Source organism: Pipistrellus hanaki, assembly GCF_964339955.1.
Source record: "Pipistrellus hanaki genome assembly, chromosome: 20".
NCBI classification, from domain to species: Eukaryota; Metazoa; Chordata; class Mammalia; order Chiroptera; family Vespertilionidae; genus Pipistrellus; species Pipistrellus hanaki.
In genome coordinates this window covers 2561740-2574659 of record NC_140522.1, presented here as the reverse complement: position 1 = coordinate 2574659, position 12920 = coordinate 2561740, and the positions used below count along the sequence as shown (strand labels likewise).

The 12920-nt window shown below is 52.9% G+C and overlaps 1 protein-coding gene across 1 annotated transcript; it reads right to left on the bottom strand.

Moving 5' to 3' along the window:
* Positions 1-4233: 4233 nt before the first annotated feature.
* Positions 4234-12795, bottom strand: SPRTN (SprT-like N-terminal domain). Its single transcript, XM_084868743.1, has 5 exons — positions 12234-12795; positions 11341-11440; positions 10244-10372; positions 8926-9178; positions 4234-8071 (listed from the first exon to the last, which is right to left on the bottom strand). The coding sequence occupies exons 1-5, from the start codon at positions 12467-12469 to the stop codon at positions 7380-7382; spliced, it is 1410 nt and encodes a 469-aa protein (XP_084724869.1). The 5' UTR covers positions 12470-12795; the 3' UTR covers positions 4234-7379.
* Between the last annotated feature and the right edge of the window lie 125 nt (positions 12796-12920).

The window sequence follows — 12920 nt, the reverse complement described above, 5'->3', positions numbered from 1 at the left end:
TTTTTTAAAAAGCCACAGGGACTGGCACTGCATGAACTTGAGGCGACCTTCAGCATCAAGTTCCGGGATAAAGGGCTTTCCCCGGCCTCAGGTGTGCCCTCAGAGCAGCGGTCGCCAGCCTTCCGGACCTCACAGGGCACCGGGGTCCCGGGCCCCCCGCGGGCGCCCGCTGCTCTGAGCAGAAGAGCCCGCTCCTGAGGCCTTTCCTCTGGCCGCCGTCCGGCTGGGCACTCGAGCTTTGCCGTTACGTTTTCCTGCTCCTGTGACCCCCCCTGATCTGCGGGTCAGAACCTGGTTCCCATTGGGCAGCCTCTAGGGGAGACTGTGCTTCAAAACTGACTTGTGTTGTCCGAGACGGAATGTTGGTGACACCTCAGGCCGCCGCTGAGGGGGTCCCCACCCGGGTGCTGGCCTCTTGATCAGCACCAAAAGGTGTGCGGTTAGCTTGGAAAATCAAAAGTGAACAGCAAGGTAACCTCATGTGGTAGGAGTTTTCCTGTTTACGTTTCAGAAGAAGAGGGAATGTTCCAGAATCACACCCAGGGCCTCCCAGATGTGGTCGCCCAGTGTATGAACCGGAACGGATGTGCAGGCTCCAGGGTCCCAGGCAAAGCGCCCAGGGTGGCATCTGTGTCCTGCATGCTTGATGGGTGGAGTGCCCACTTCCGTTTTCTCTCTGTGTCCTTGATCTTCTCGGCCAAAAAGAATGTGAGTGTACACAGAAACATTTCTGTATATTTCAACTTACAACAGTTTTAAGCATTTGTATCGTTTGTACTCAATTAGAGACTTTTTCTATGGAAAGCTCAGTAATTTTTATTAAAAGATCCATGTTGTGCATGTAAAACATGAAAAAAAAACTTAGTGAAACCAGCAGTGTGGACGTAGGGTGGGACGGATGCTCAGTGTTGCGGCCTCGCTGAGAAGTGCAGGACAAAGCTGCAGTTGGAGTCTTTTTCGTAGCCCGTGCTCAGTCCTGTCCCACTTCCTCTCCTCGTTCCGATAACGCAGTGTAACATCTGCACAGCAGGTGCCTCTGCAGCCTGTCCCGGGGGCATCCCAGCCAGCTGGTCTCTGCGTGCGCTGCCACGTGAGGCGTGGAGCAGATTGTGCTGTGTGGATGGGAGGTCCATCTGACTGTCGGGGTGTCCAGCCTGGGAGCCCCGAGTGACGGTCCGATGTCTACCCGCAGCTCTGCGGGGTGGGCTGTGCTGCCTGTAGTTTGGGGAAGTTATGTAATCCCTTGGAGGCCACTGTGAAAGGATCAAGAACCAGAGTGGCCATTTCTTGACTGTCCATTTAAAATCTGTTCATGTGAGTGGTGTCGTTACGTTGTCACCAAGCAGGACACAAACAAAATTTGAAATTATTTGTGGTCTTTGTGTGTTTAATCCTGGTTAAAGACAAAGCTTCTAATGCTGTTTTTATTCAACATGTTAACCAGCTGTCAAACACAGACCTTTATCAACAGGCAAAGGGTTTCAGGATTCATGCATAGACCGTGCGGAGTCGTGTGATTTGAAAAGCAGTGTTGCATTATGAGAGCTCCCCAGCTGCTTGTGAAGCTAATTAATTAAAGCGATGTATGGCCGGGACCGGTTTGGCTCAGTGGATAGAGCGTCGGCTTGGGGACTGAAGGGTCCTGGGTTCGATTCCGGTCAAGGGCATGTACCTTGGTTGCGGCATATCCCCAGTAGGGGGTGTGCAAGAGGCAGCTGATCGATGACTCTCTCTCATTGATGTTTCTAACTCTCTATCTCTCTCCCTTCCTCTCTGTACAAAATCAATAAAATATATTTAAAAAAAAAAAAAAAAAAAGCGATGTATGATTGTTCTTGACAAATACGATGCTCGTTCTTTCCATCTGTCTTTTCCTGTTTTTAATCCTTTCTCGGAGACTGGCTTCCTTTGTATCGAGTACTGTGCTCTGCTGTCCCCACCTCTGGCCTCGCTCACAACGTTCGCTGTTCCTTTCAGTAAGTGGTGAGGGACAGAGGAAACCAGTCAACCCGGGGCCCAGCGTGAGAGAGACATCCTGGGGCCATCGGACTGCCCTTGGGTTCCCTGGGCTGCGATTCTCAAATTTGGGTCCTGCCCCTTTTCATAGGATGTTTAGAACGACTCTAACACACATGCTCTTGAGCACATCCGTGTCACCCAGTGCAGTGACAGGACCTGAGGGCCATGGTGTCCTATTGGGTGGGAACAGTTACTGACGTGTGTGATCATTGACTAAAACATGGGCTCTTACAAAAGGAGATCAATGTCCGTGGTCACCGATCCCGCCTTTAAATATTTGAACGATCTCTACCTTCCCAACATGGAAGACACGCACGGGCCCCTCTCCAGCCCCAGCTGCTCCCACAGGCTCCTGCCACCTCCCCCACCTTCCTCACGTGACCACGTTGTAACTTCAGTTAACGCCGGGCTGGCAGACTGCGTGCTCACCTGAAGCTGAGGCCAGAGGAGGCCGGGGTGACTTGTCTTCCACGATGGACGGTTCTCCTTCCTGTCCCGGCTCTCCCCTCCTTCCCGTGGCCTCCGACCTGTGGTTCTGGGGAGCGATTGCCCTTTAGGGGGCTGAGCGGCTGTCTTCCTCGGTGCCCGCTCCCCATGGTTCCGGGGGCCCCTTCCCGTTGGATCTTGGGCTTCCTGGACCCCACTCTTCCTCTCCCTCGGTTTGCCGCCTCGGTCTGGCGCGGCGTGCCCGTGCTTCCTGTGGGGAGCGTGTGCGTGGTGCGTGTTCCAGGCCGTGTCTGCTGTCCTCGTGGGTCATGTGTCTGCGTTCCCAACTGCAGCTTGGCCGTGGTGTCGGTGGCCAGTGGGTGCTGAGCCATCCACTGACTGTGTGTAACCTGATTATCTCTGCGGATGGACGCCCGTGGACCGCCTCCATCCAGGCTCTTAGGCTTCCCGTGTGCTTTGGCGTGGGCCTGCGTGCGTGCACTGCATTTGGGGACATTTTCTTTTAAATTCTTTATTGTTTAAAGTATTACCTAGGTCTCCTTCCTCTGCCCCCCTGTCCCCCGCCCCCATTGACCTCTCCCTGGCTGTCCCCCACCCACCCACCCCCCCCCCAGCATAACGCAGGGACCAGCTCTAGGACAGCAGAGAACGCGCATCTGAAGAGCCAGCATCAGGACCCGCGGGAGGGGACAGTCAGGCGGAAACTGGCCTTGGGGACCCCACCTCGAGGGAAGGAAGCGCTGATAAATCCGACACCAGCTGCCTGAGAAGCGGATGCTGGGAAGTTCCTGAGATCACAGGTCGCCTGTTGGGAGCTTCCATGTCTGCGAGAAGGGAAAAGCCAGACTCAGAAGAGACCCCAGGCGCGCCCACCTCACACAGAGACGCTGTATGGCCGTCCCCACAAACGAGAGAAGCCGCCCCCCTGACCTTGACTCCCGAGAGCCAGCTGCAGTGCCTTTCACAGGGAACAGGGCCGTGTCAACACCGAGGAGGAGAGGGCGGGATCCACACCGCCCAGAACAGTCTCTGAGAACGGAACAGTGCACGGCCTGAAGGAAATATCTCCCCCAGGACCGACGCAGACCCCAGACTTCACTCTGAAACGAGAAATGAGAAAATCTCCCCCGGAAAAATTTCCTCCAAGGAGGAAACAGAGACCTCAGGAAGCCGTCAAACAGGAGTTGATGTAACTCGGCAAAGAACTAGAAAAAGACAACATCATCTCAGATGAACATTAAGTTATAAAGGACCCAGCAGAGAACAGCGGCCGCTGAGAACGCAGTGGAAGAGAATAGAGGGGAGCGGCCACGAGTTCGGAACGGAAGGCTGGACACACGTGCCCTGGCGGGTCACACGGGGAGGCCTACCCGGCCCAGAGGAGCAGTCTGCAGGAGCACCTTGCGGTGAGTGCCAGCATGCTGGGAAGTGCGTGTATGTGTGTGTATGTAAGCACATTTATGTGTGTGTGTGCACATTTATACCTATTGGTTATCATCAACGCATACAGATACACAGAGGCTCCTGTGAGGACTCTTGTAGAACAAGTAGGCTCTCCGTTTTTTTAACGCTGATGCCGATTTTCATACGCTGTTGGCCCTTGAACAGTGCAGGGGGCAGGAGCACCAGTCCCGTCAGAAATGACAGGTAACTTGACTCCCCCAAAACGTGACTCATAGCTCCTTGACTGGAACCCTTGCCAATAAATAGTTTATATATATATATATATATATATATATATATATATATATATATATATATATATAAAATACATTTTATTGACTTTTTACAGAGAGGAAGAGAGAGGGATAGGGAGTTAGAAACATCGATGAGAGAGAAACATGGATCAGCTGCCTCCTGCACACCCCCTACCGGGGATGTGCCCGCAACCAAGGTACATGCCCTTGACTGGAATCGAACCTGGGACCTTTCAATCCGCAGGCCCTCTATCCACTGACCCAAACCAGTTTTGGCTGATTTATATTTTGTATACGTATTATATACTGTATACTCACAATAAAGTCAGCTAGAGAAAAACATTAAAATCGTCAGGAAAATACAGCATTTGTTGAAAAAAGAAATCCAGGGTAAGTTGACCCGCACTGTCCAAACCCACGTTCAGGGGTCAGCTGTGTGTGGTGGGCAGGAATGCTGACAACTGGGATGGCTGATGTCTTAGGAGTAATCTAGCTTGGAAATACACCAATTCGGATTTTTTGGAGAACTGTGGAGAGGGGCAGTGCTCCTCATGGTGGTTTTGAGAAGCAGATAGTGATGGAATTTGAGAAATGCCCAGCCATCGCACTGGCTCGCACCAACAATCTAAGACGCTCCTCTTTGTCCTCTTAGACCTGGAATGCAGGGCAAAGGGCATGCCCGATGGAAGCTTCCAGGCTGGTTCAGACGACACAGCCGTGGCGGACACGCTGAGAGGAAGGGGAACGCCTGGCTTTCCTCGTCTGGCAGACCTCCTGATGGGCACGACCTCGTGTTGTTTTTTAAACATTTGCTTAATTTTCAGGATTACCTTGGTTTTCATTTATGTATCATCTAGTTTTTTTTTTTTAATATTTTATATTTTAAATTGTTTTTATTGATTTGAGAGAGGGGGATAGAAACATCAGTGAGGAGAATCACTGACTGGCTGCCTCCTGCACGCCCCTCACTGGGGATGGAGCCCACAACCCAGGCAGGTGCCCTGACCGGGAATCAAACTGTGCGACTTCCTGGTTCAGGGGTTGGCGCTCAGCCACTGAGCCGCACTGGCCGGGCATGACCGTGTTTTGCTCAGTGTGAGCGCTGGTTTCTCTCTTGCAGGAGACTCAGTCGTGTGGAGTGAAAGGGGAAGCAAGTGGGGGGATGAGCTGCCCTGTAAAGGAGTCCTTGTTTGTTTGAACAAGCACGCACTCCTGGCTTGCTGTGTTCCCTCTCCTGGGACGTGAGATCATAAGCTATCCTCGCCTTTCCATGAATCAGAACTGGCAGTGACTGTTACCGCTCTTGGCAAGTTTCTCTCTGGTCCTTGAGGTTTACTTAGTTAGCCCTGGGGCATTTCAGAGAAATTTCACTTACCCAGAGCGCCCCCTGGTGTTCAGCAAACAAGAGGGTACAGCTTGTGGTAGGTTTAGCACCAGCAGGATTCTGCATCACAACACACAGGCTGTAAACTTTAGATCCAGGGTCACTTAAGAAAGTCTTTCACGTTTTATTTGATGTGATGATGAAGTATGTAGATATATAACTTATAAGAAAAAATAGAAGCTAATCTCCACATCCCATCCTTCTGTTAATTTCCACTCCCGAGGCAGCCGGACCTGTGATGATTGTACATGAGATCTCCCGGCATTCGGAGGGCAGGCTGCTGCCAGTCCATGTGTAATGGGGGACACGAACCTGCTGTGCCCACACCCCCCTCCCCCCCACCCCCGCAGGCTGAAAAGCTGCTTGAAGACATGGACTGTCTGATTTACTTCGTGGCCTCAGCACCTTGTTCAGTTTGGGTTCAAAATGTGTAACTACATATCATTGACATAAAACACACATTTTAAGTAATTTCTTTTTATTAAATACTATTTTTCAACTTCACACTTGAGAAATATCAAAACTTGTGAACTGTCAACCAGATAGGCTAAAATGACAAGGATTGATGATAGAGTTAGTAACTAGACAACTGAAACCCTCATACATGGCTGGTAAGAGCATAAACTGGCACCATTTCCTATAGCTAACCATAAATACACCCCGAGAGCCCGCAATCCAGTCCTGAGTACAAGCCCAAGAAAATGACAAGGCTGTTCGTAGCAGCAGCATTCCTATCGCCAGCTCCGACCGGAAGTAATTCAAACGCCCATTAATGCAGAATGGATGTGTACCTTTTGGCATATTCACATATATACTACAGGGCAATTTAAAAAAAGAATGAACTTTTGCCACCCAGAACAAAGTGCTACTTTATGAAGTTCAGAACGAGCTAAGCGAACCTGTGGTGACCGAAGAAAAGTGGGTGTTCACTGGGTAACCAGGAGGACCCCAGCTTCGCCCTGAGCACCTCGTGAACACACATCATGTTGCACCGAAGTTAAGAAAGAAAACGTGTGAACTCGAGTCTTGGGAACATGCCAACATGCTGAGACAGAAGCGAACGGATGAAAGTAGGTTCCTTCACTAAAATATTCTTATGAGAATGGTTTCAACTTTGGCTTACAGGGTTGAAACTTACAGATAAGCTGGGCATAAGCTAGGCAACTCTGCTGTGTGGTAGGCATTAGGTACTTAGCACCGAGTTTTAGCCACTCGTGTTGCTCAATTTTGAGAAAGACTAACTCTGGCCTAGAAAAGTTAAGTGGCCATTTGTTACCAGGAATATTCCAAAGAAATCTGTTTTACCACACTCTGTCTACTTTCACCTAAAACCGGCTAAGACAAAATTCTTTCAAGTATATAAAATGTATTTCCTGTTAAGATTTGGGAGGGAAAATCTCAAAAGCTTTTTAAATAACCTTGAGTACCCTAACAGCTAACTTTGTATTCTAGATTGTGTTTTGGGTCAGCATGCCTGACCGTATACACATTAACAGTACTAGGAATGAGTTTTAATATTAATAAATACTCAATTTAACCAAACAGTTAATTCTTCACTAAATATTGTGAGGGAAGTACACAAAAAGATTAAAGTATTTAAAACCTTTAAGAGCAAGAAAGAGATTCTGAAAACTATGCATGTAAACATGCAGAACTGGGCTGCAGCATACGTAAGGCACGGGTGAACATAAATATAAATACAGCACCTTAGACAAATATTTAAAATCACAGTGTCATAGATATATAAATAGAACATCTGTCGGTTACAAGTCTTAGTGTTTACGCGGACTCCCTGAGACTGACACGGGTGGTGTGTGTGTGAGACCTTGTTTTCAAAGATTTCTGCTTTTCACTTGGCTGCCATCGCCTTCAAGGCACAGGTCGAGGTGCTCATTGATCAGAGACGCCAGCACTTCGTCCTGACACACGGGACAGGCCACCGTTGGGCTCTGGCTGGCGGGGCTTCCGGGAGTCGGTGCAGGACGGGGATGGCCGCCACCGCTCGGTACCTTCTCCGTCTTGATGAAGAACTTGTCGAAGACAGTCCTGTCCTCCAGCCTGCGCTGTTTGCTGGGGGGCCCCGTGTCCGGCCAGCCCCTGCCCTGGGAGGCGGCCGCAGAGGTGGAGGCGGCCGCAGAGGCGGAGGGCGCGCTCCGGAGGGCGGCCTTGGAGGAGGGGGGCCGCCTCTGAGCGGCGGATGGGGCCCCTGTGCTCTCCGCGGGGCCCCCGCTGCTCCGGAAGGCCTTCTGAGCGGCGGCCGCCCGCGGGAAGTAGCTGCTCACCGTGCTTTGGCGGCTGGCGATCGGCGCGGGAGGGACAGTCTTTTTCCTCGAACCGTCCTGCTCGAATTTCGCCTCGGTGTTAGGCTTCCGGCTTCCGGCTCGGGCCGGGTGGGCCTGGCCTAGCGGCTCCTGGGTCTTGTTAAGGGCACTCGGCGTGGGGGGCTTCCCTGATGGCGGTAAGTTGTTGGTTTCTCCCAGGACGTGTCCCCTCCCGCTGAACGGGACCACGCTGTTCGTCTTATCTGCAACAGAGCAAATAGCGGTTTTCCCGACCCCAGATTAACAGCAGCCAACACTGAGCCACAGGCAGGTATTTCATTCCACAATGAAACGTCTCATTCTAACTCAGACCCATATCACTACCTACTCATCAGCGGCTCGTACTCAGAACATAAAGGATAAGGAACGTGCTCTCGTTTACCATACAAGGACCTGCAGCACAGCTTTCCTGTCCTGGGAAGCAGCTTTCAGAATTCTAAGCGATGTTCAGGGATGTGATCTGCATGTAAATTCTTCTCAGACTCCTCGACCGAGCATTTCAGATCGGGGAGAGGCAGCCCACAGGCCTGAGTCCCAGGGAGGGCCGTGAACTCTGGTAACCCGGCCACCGCTTCAAAGGCCGGGCCGGCTGCTCAGGAAGGGGAGAGCCTGACGAGGCCCCTCAGGCACATGTCACATCCTGCCCGCTCCCCCCCAGGAGGACACATCAATAGGAGAGGCAGCTGGACAGGACCCAGCTGATCGGAAGGGGTGTAGTGACGGCTCACGTTCCGGGCATTGTTGTTGGAATTAGTGTTTTTGTTTTGACAATCCTTTTGCCTTCTGTTTCCTAATGAGTCACTGAGTCAAGGTAGGGAAGGGGGACCCTCAAATATTATCAGTGGGGGACCCTCAAATATTAAAAAACGATTCTACTTTTACTTCCATCTACATAGAGCGCACATATTTTCCTACCGTCATCCTGGGGTTGTAAGAGTTTAAGTCCCCTCTGGAAACGTCCAGAACCATTCCTTAAGCTTCTCTTACTACCGCATGCCAGCTTTCTAAGACAGTGCCGGCTGCCCCACAGCTGCCGCCTTGGCTGGCGGGTCGTTACCTTTGTTCTCCGCTGCCGCCGGCTTGGTCCTCCCTTTGCCTTTCCTGGAGTAGTTCTCTGGCTCCTTGATCTTGACGAAGGTGCCCCCGCAGGAGTGCTGGTGCTCCGCCCACCAGAAGTCGTTGGCGGAGGGAGCGCGGTTGGTGGCGCGCTTCACGTAGCCCAGGTAGGGCTTCCGGAAGCGGCAGGGCCCGTCGCAGCGCCACCAGTGGCGCCGGTACTCGTCCACCTCGCTGTGGAAGGTGTGGTACACCTGGGCGGAGAGAGGCCAGCTCAGGGGCAGTCTAACCACTTTAAGGAAATGCAGCAGCTTTTTTGGGTCTGTTTTGTTTTTTAAAAGCTTTGCGGTTTCTTATAACTTTCTGAAGTTTTATTTGGGGAGAGACAGCAGCTAGACTTAGCTCTGTTCCAAGTTCACGTTAATGGCCAAGAGCAGCAGTCCAGTGGGGATTAGGAGACAGAAAGAAACCCCTTAGAGAAATGCAAAGCCTCTACACTCGCTCAAGTTTTAGAAAACGAATTTAATATAAAACCTTAGGATAAAAAACAAGAGCCTGTGCATCCATAACAAATAAGCACTGTTTCCCTGCAAGGATCAGCGCCAAAGGGCCCCTCTCCCTGGGAGCTCCCTAAACACGACCTGGCCGTGCCAGTTCAGGAAGGGGTTTGGAGGAAAGAACGGAGGTGGAAAGTTCAGTCAGCAACCCAAGACCTATCTGAGCAGGAGAATGTGGGAGGTAAGGAAAAAAGGAATGGAGAGGTTATCTGATAAGACCAATTGATAGCAGTAAAACAACTAAGATTGAATTAGCACTCAAACTGTGCTGAAATGTGCTGCATGTATTTCCTCCTTCAGTCCTCATCAGGGCCCAAGCCAAGTTCCTGTGCTCATCCCCATTTTACATTCGAGTAAGAGGAGGTGCAGAAGAGTTACATAGGCCGCCCGTTCAGATCAAAAACCGAACCCATGCTCTTCGGGCCCCAGGCTCTGCGCCTCCTACATTACATCGCAATAGAAACCTAAGACGACTTGGAAGAGGGAAGGATGCAAAACAGCGCAGAATGCAGGGTGGACGGTAGGAGGAGCCCACCGTTACCATCCCAGAGAGACTGCGGCCTGATGGCCCGCACGGAAGGTGCCCTGGACGTGGCCAGAGGCCTCCGGAAGGCCGGCTCTGCTGCCACTCCCGAGGCAGCGTCCCCGGCCTCTGGCAAAATCCTCAAGACAGGATTTGTCTCTACCCAGTTCTCCATCTTTAACCCCCGGGAGTCGCTGAGTGAACGAGCTGCCGAGTATCACTGTGTGTGGCTCACTTACCGTGATGTTGGCTCCGGTCAGGCCATTGATGCGGTGCATGTGCTTACAGAACTCGGGGCCGTGCCCCTCCCGGTCTTTGTCGTTGTTGGTGATGAACAGATAGGCGTGTATCATCTCATGCAAGAGGGTCTGAAACGGAACACAACCACATTAGTTTATGGTGCTTTTGACATAAAAATGGAAGTTCTTTCTCTCCCTAGGATCTTAACCTTCTTTGGCTCACGGCTCCTCGCAGATGCTGATAAGTTTCTAACTCTCTCTCCCTCTCCCTTCCTCTCTATAAAAAGTCAATAAAATATATATTTTAAAAATTGGGTCTTGATAGGAAGCTATGGATCCTAAGTTTCTAAATATGCAACTTAAAGCAGTTATTTAACCTCTCTGAACCTTAATTTCCTCACTTATAAAAACAAGTATAACACGCATTGAAATTTGTCAATTAGTGTTATACACATCAAATTAGATACTATCCCTGAAAGCATTTAACTTTGAGGCACTAGAAAAACAGGAGGTAATCATTATCGTTTGCTCCACAATTGAAGTCTGCAGTGAGGAAAAACTGATTATTCTATTTTACATTCATGAGTCCTCAGCCATCTAAACACCGTATTTTCCGGCGTATAAGACGACCCCCTAATTTTACAGTTAAAACATAGGTTTAGGCCTATATTCGCTGTATAAGACTACCCCCCACTTCAAAGAAAAGACTTTGCCGTCAAGATCTGAAGGTAATTTTTGTGCAATTTTGGTCTTTTGCCCCCGATTTTCGGTTGACTTCTTTTCGTTTCAAAAGTCGTCTTATACGCCAGAAAATACGGGTAAGCCAGCCTTTCTAAGTTAGGGTGCGAGGAATGAGGCTTATGCAAAAAATAATACCTCCACAAGCCGAAACCGGTTTGGCTCAGTGGATAGAGCTTCCACCAGTGGACTGAAGGATCCCAGGTTCGAGTCCCGTCAAGGGCATGTACCTTGGTTGCGGGCACATCCCCAGTGTGCAAGAGGCAGCTGATCAATGTTTCTCTCTCATTGATGTTTCTAACTATCCCTCTCCCTTCCTCTCTGTAAAAAGTCAATAATATATATATATAAAAGAATACCTCCACAAGGTCCTTCCGCGGTCTCAACTTCAGGAGCGGCTCGCTGAGGCGGATGGAACACATACCGCCCTTCCCTTCGTACGTGCAGACCCCGGCGCACCTGCAAGACAGCCGCCGCCAAGCGTTACCGACCCAGACCCAGACGCACACGCACACACAAGGGACACGTGGCAAGTCAAACCCCACACGTTCGCCGGGTCCCTCCCCCTCGGAGGGCTCGGGGCACGGGGCTCTCTCGGGCGGGTGCCCTCGGGCTGGAAGAGGGCAGCTCCCAGCCCCGCCGGCCCGCCCGGGAGCCCGGTGCCCAGCGTCCCCGCCCCCGGCCGGCCGGCCAGCTCCATCCTCTTCCGCCGCCCCGCCCCTCCCCGAAGCCCAGCCTCCGGCCACACACCTCCGGCGCAGCACCGTCTCCTTTTTTGTTTTTGTTTTTTTGTTTTGTCTGTCTCCTTTGAATTGTGTGCAACCCACGGGCTAGGCATCAACAACCCCGATCACCTTCGGGACGGGACTCCGGGAGGAAAGGGGCCGGTCCCTGGGGCCCTCCCGCCGCGCTCACGGCCGATGGGGGGTCCTAACGGCCCGGGAGGACCAGGGGCACGCAGCCCGGGCCCTCGGGCACCCCAGGGCCAGTCGGAAGCGGGCTGGTTTATTTTCCCGGGAGGCGCGATGCCGACACACCCCCTCTGCCCTCGGCGGGACCGGGGCCGGCAGGCGGCTCTCTAAGCCGTTGGGCGGAGGAGGGAGGGGAGAGGGAGGAGAGAGGGAGGGATACGCCGCCGGGGCCTCGGTTAACGGCCCACAAGGCCGTCGCCGGAGGGGAGGGGGCGGGGCGGAGAGCAACCAACCGCCCGACCGCCCGCCCGGCCCTAACCCCCGGCGGGCGCCGCACTCACAGGGTCATCCTCTTGCTCCACTTGACCTCCACGGCCTCCAGCTGGCCCCAGAAGAAGCGGTCGTTGAACTGCACGAACAGGGCCTGCAGGTCCGGCGTGGGGTCCACCAGCTCCCACGTCTCGTCCACCAGCGACAGGGGCTCCTGGGCCTCCAGGGCCTCCAGGGCCCGCTCGCGCTCCGTCATCAGGTTCCACTCGTCCTGGAGCCGCAGCGCCAGCACCAGGTCCTCGTCCATGGCTGCCAGGGTCCCCGGGGGGCGTCGGGCTCGCTCGCGGGCGCGGCCGCCGTTGGCGGATCCCGGGCGGAGCTCCGCCGAGAAACCGGCTGTTGGGCTGCTCTCGGCTCAGCCCGCAGGTCTCGCGAGAACTCGGGGCAAACGGGCTCGAGGACAAGGAAAGCTGAGGTTGGCCCCCAAGGCCGAAGCCAAGTTCTGAGGCTTAAGAAAAAGAACTCAGCATGGCACCTCCTCAGGGTGCCAAGAATTCGGACGCCAGGAGTTTCAGGAAACTGCCGCCGCCGCCGCCGTCACGACACGCCTACAGCTTCAAGCTACGCGCAAGCGCACTGCCTACTTCCCGCTCGGTCTCGCCCCTATACTCACTTCCGGGATAGCTCCTCCGGCGCAGGCGCTGTAGGCCGCCGGCGTTCCTGCGCAGGCGCGCTGTGGGCGGGCGGTCCGTCGCGCA

Excerpts from the sequence above, each read along its gene's own strand:
- SPRTN (XM_084868743.1), bottom strand. The coding sequence starts at position 12,469 with ATGGACGAGGACCTGGTGCTGGCGCTGCGGCTCCAGGACGAGTGGAAC. Across the intron at positions 10,373-11,340 it reads CGCGGAAGGACCTTGTGGAG|ACCCTCTTGCATGAGATGAT; the intron begins GTATTCTTTTAT and ends GTTCCGTTTCAG. Across the intron at positions 8,072-8,925 it reads GGCGGCAGCGGAGAACAAAG|ATAAGACGAACAGCGTGGTC; the intron begins GTAACGACCCGC and ends GCTCTGTTGCAG.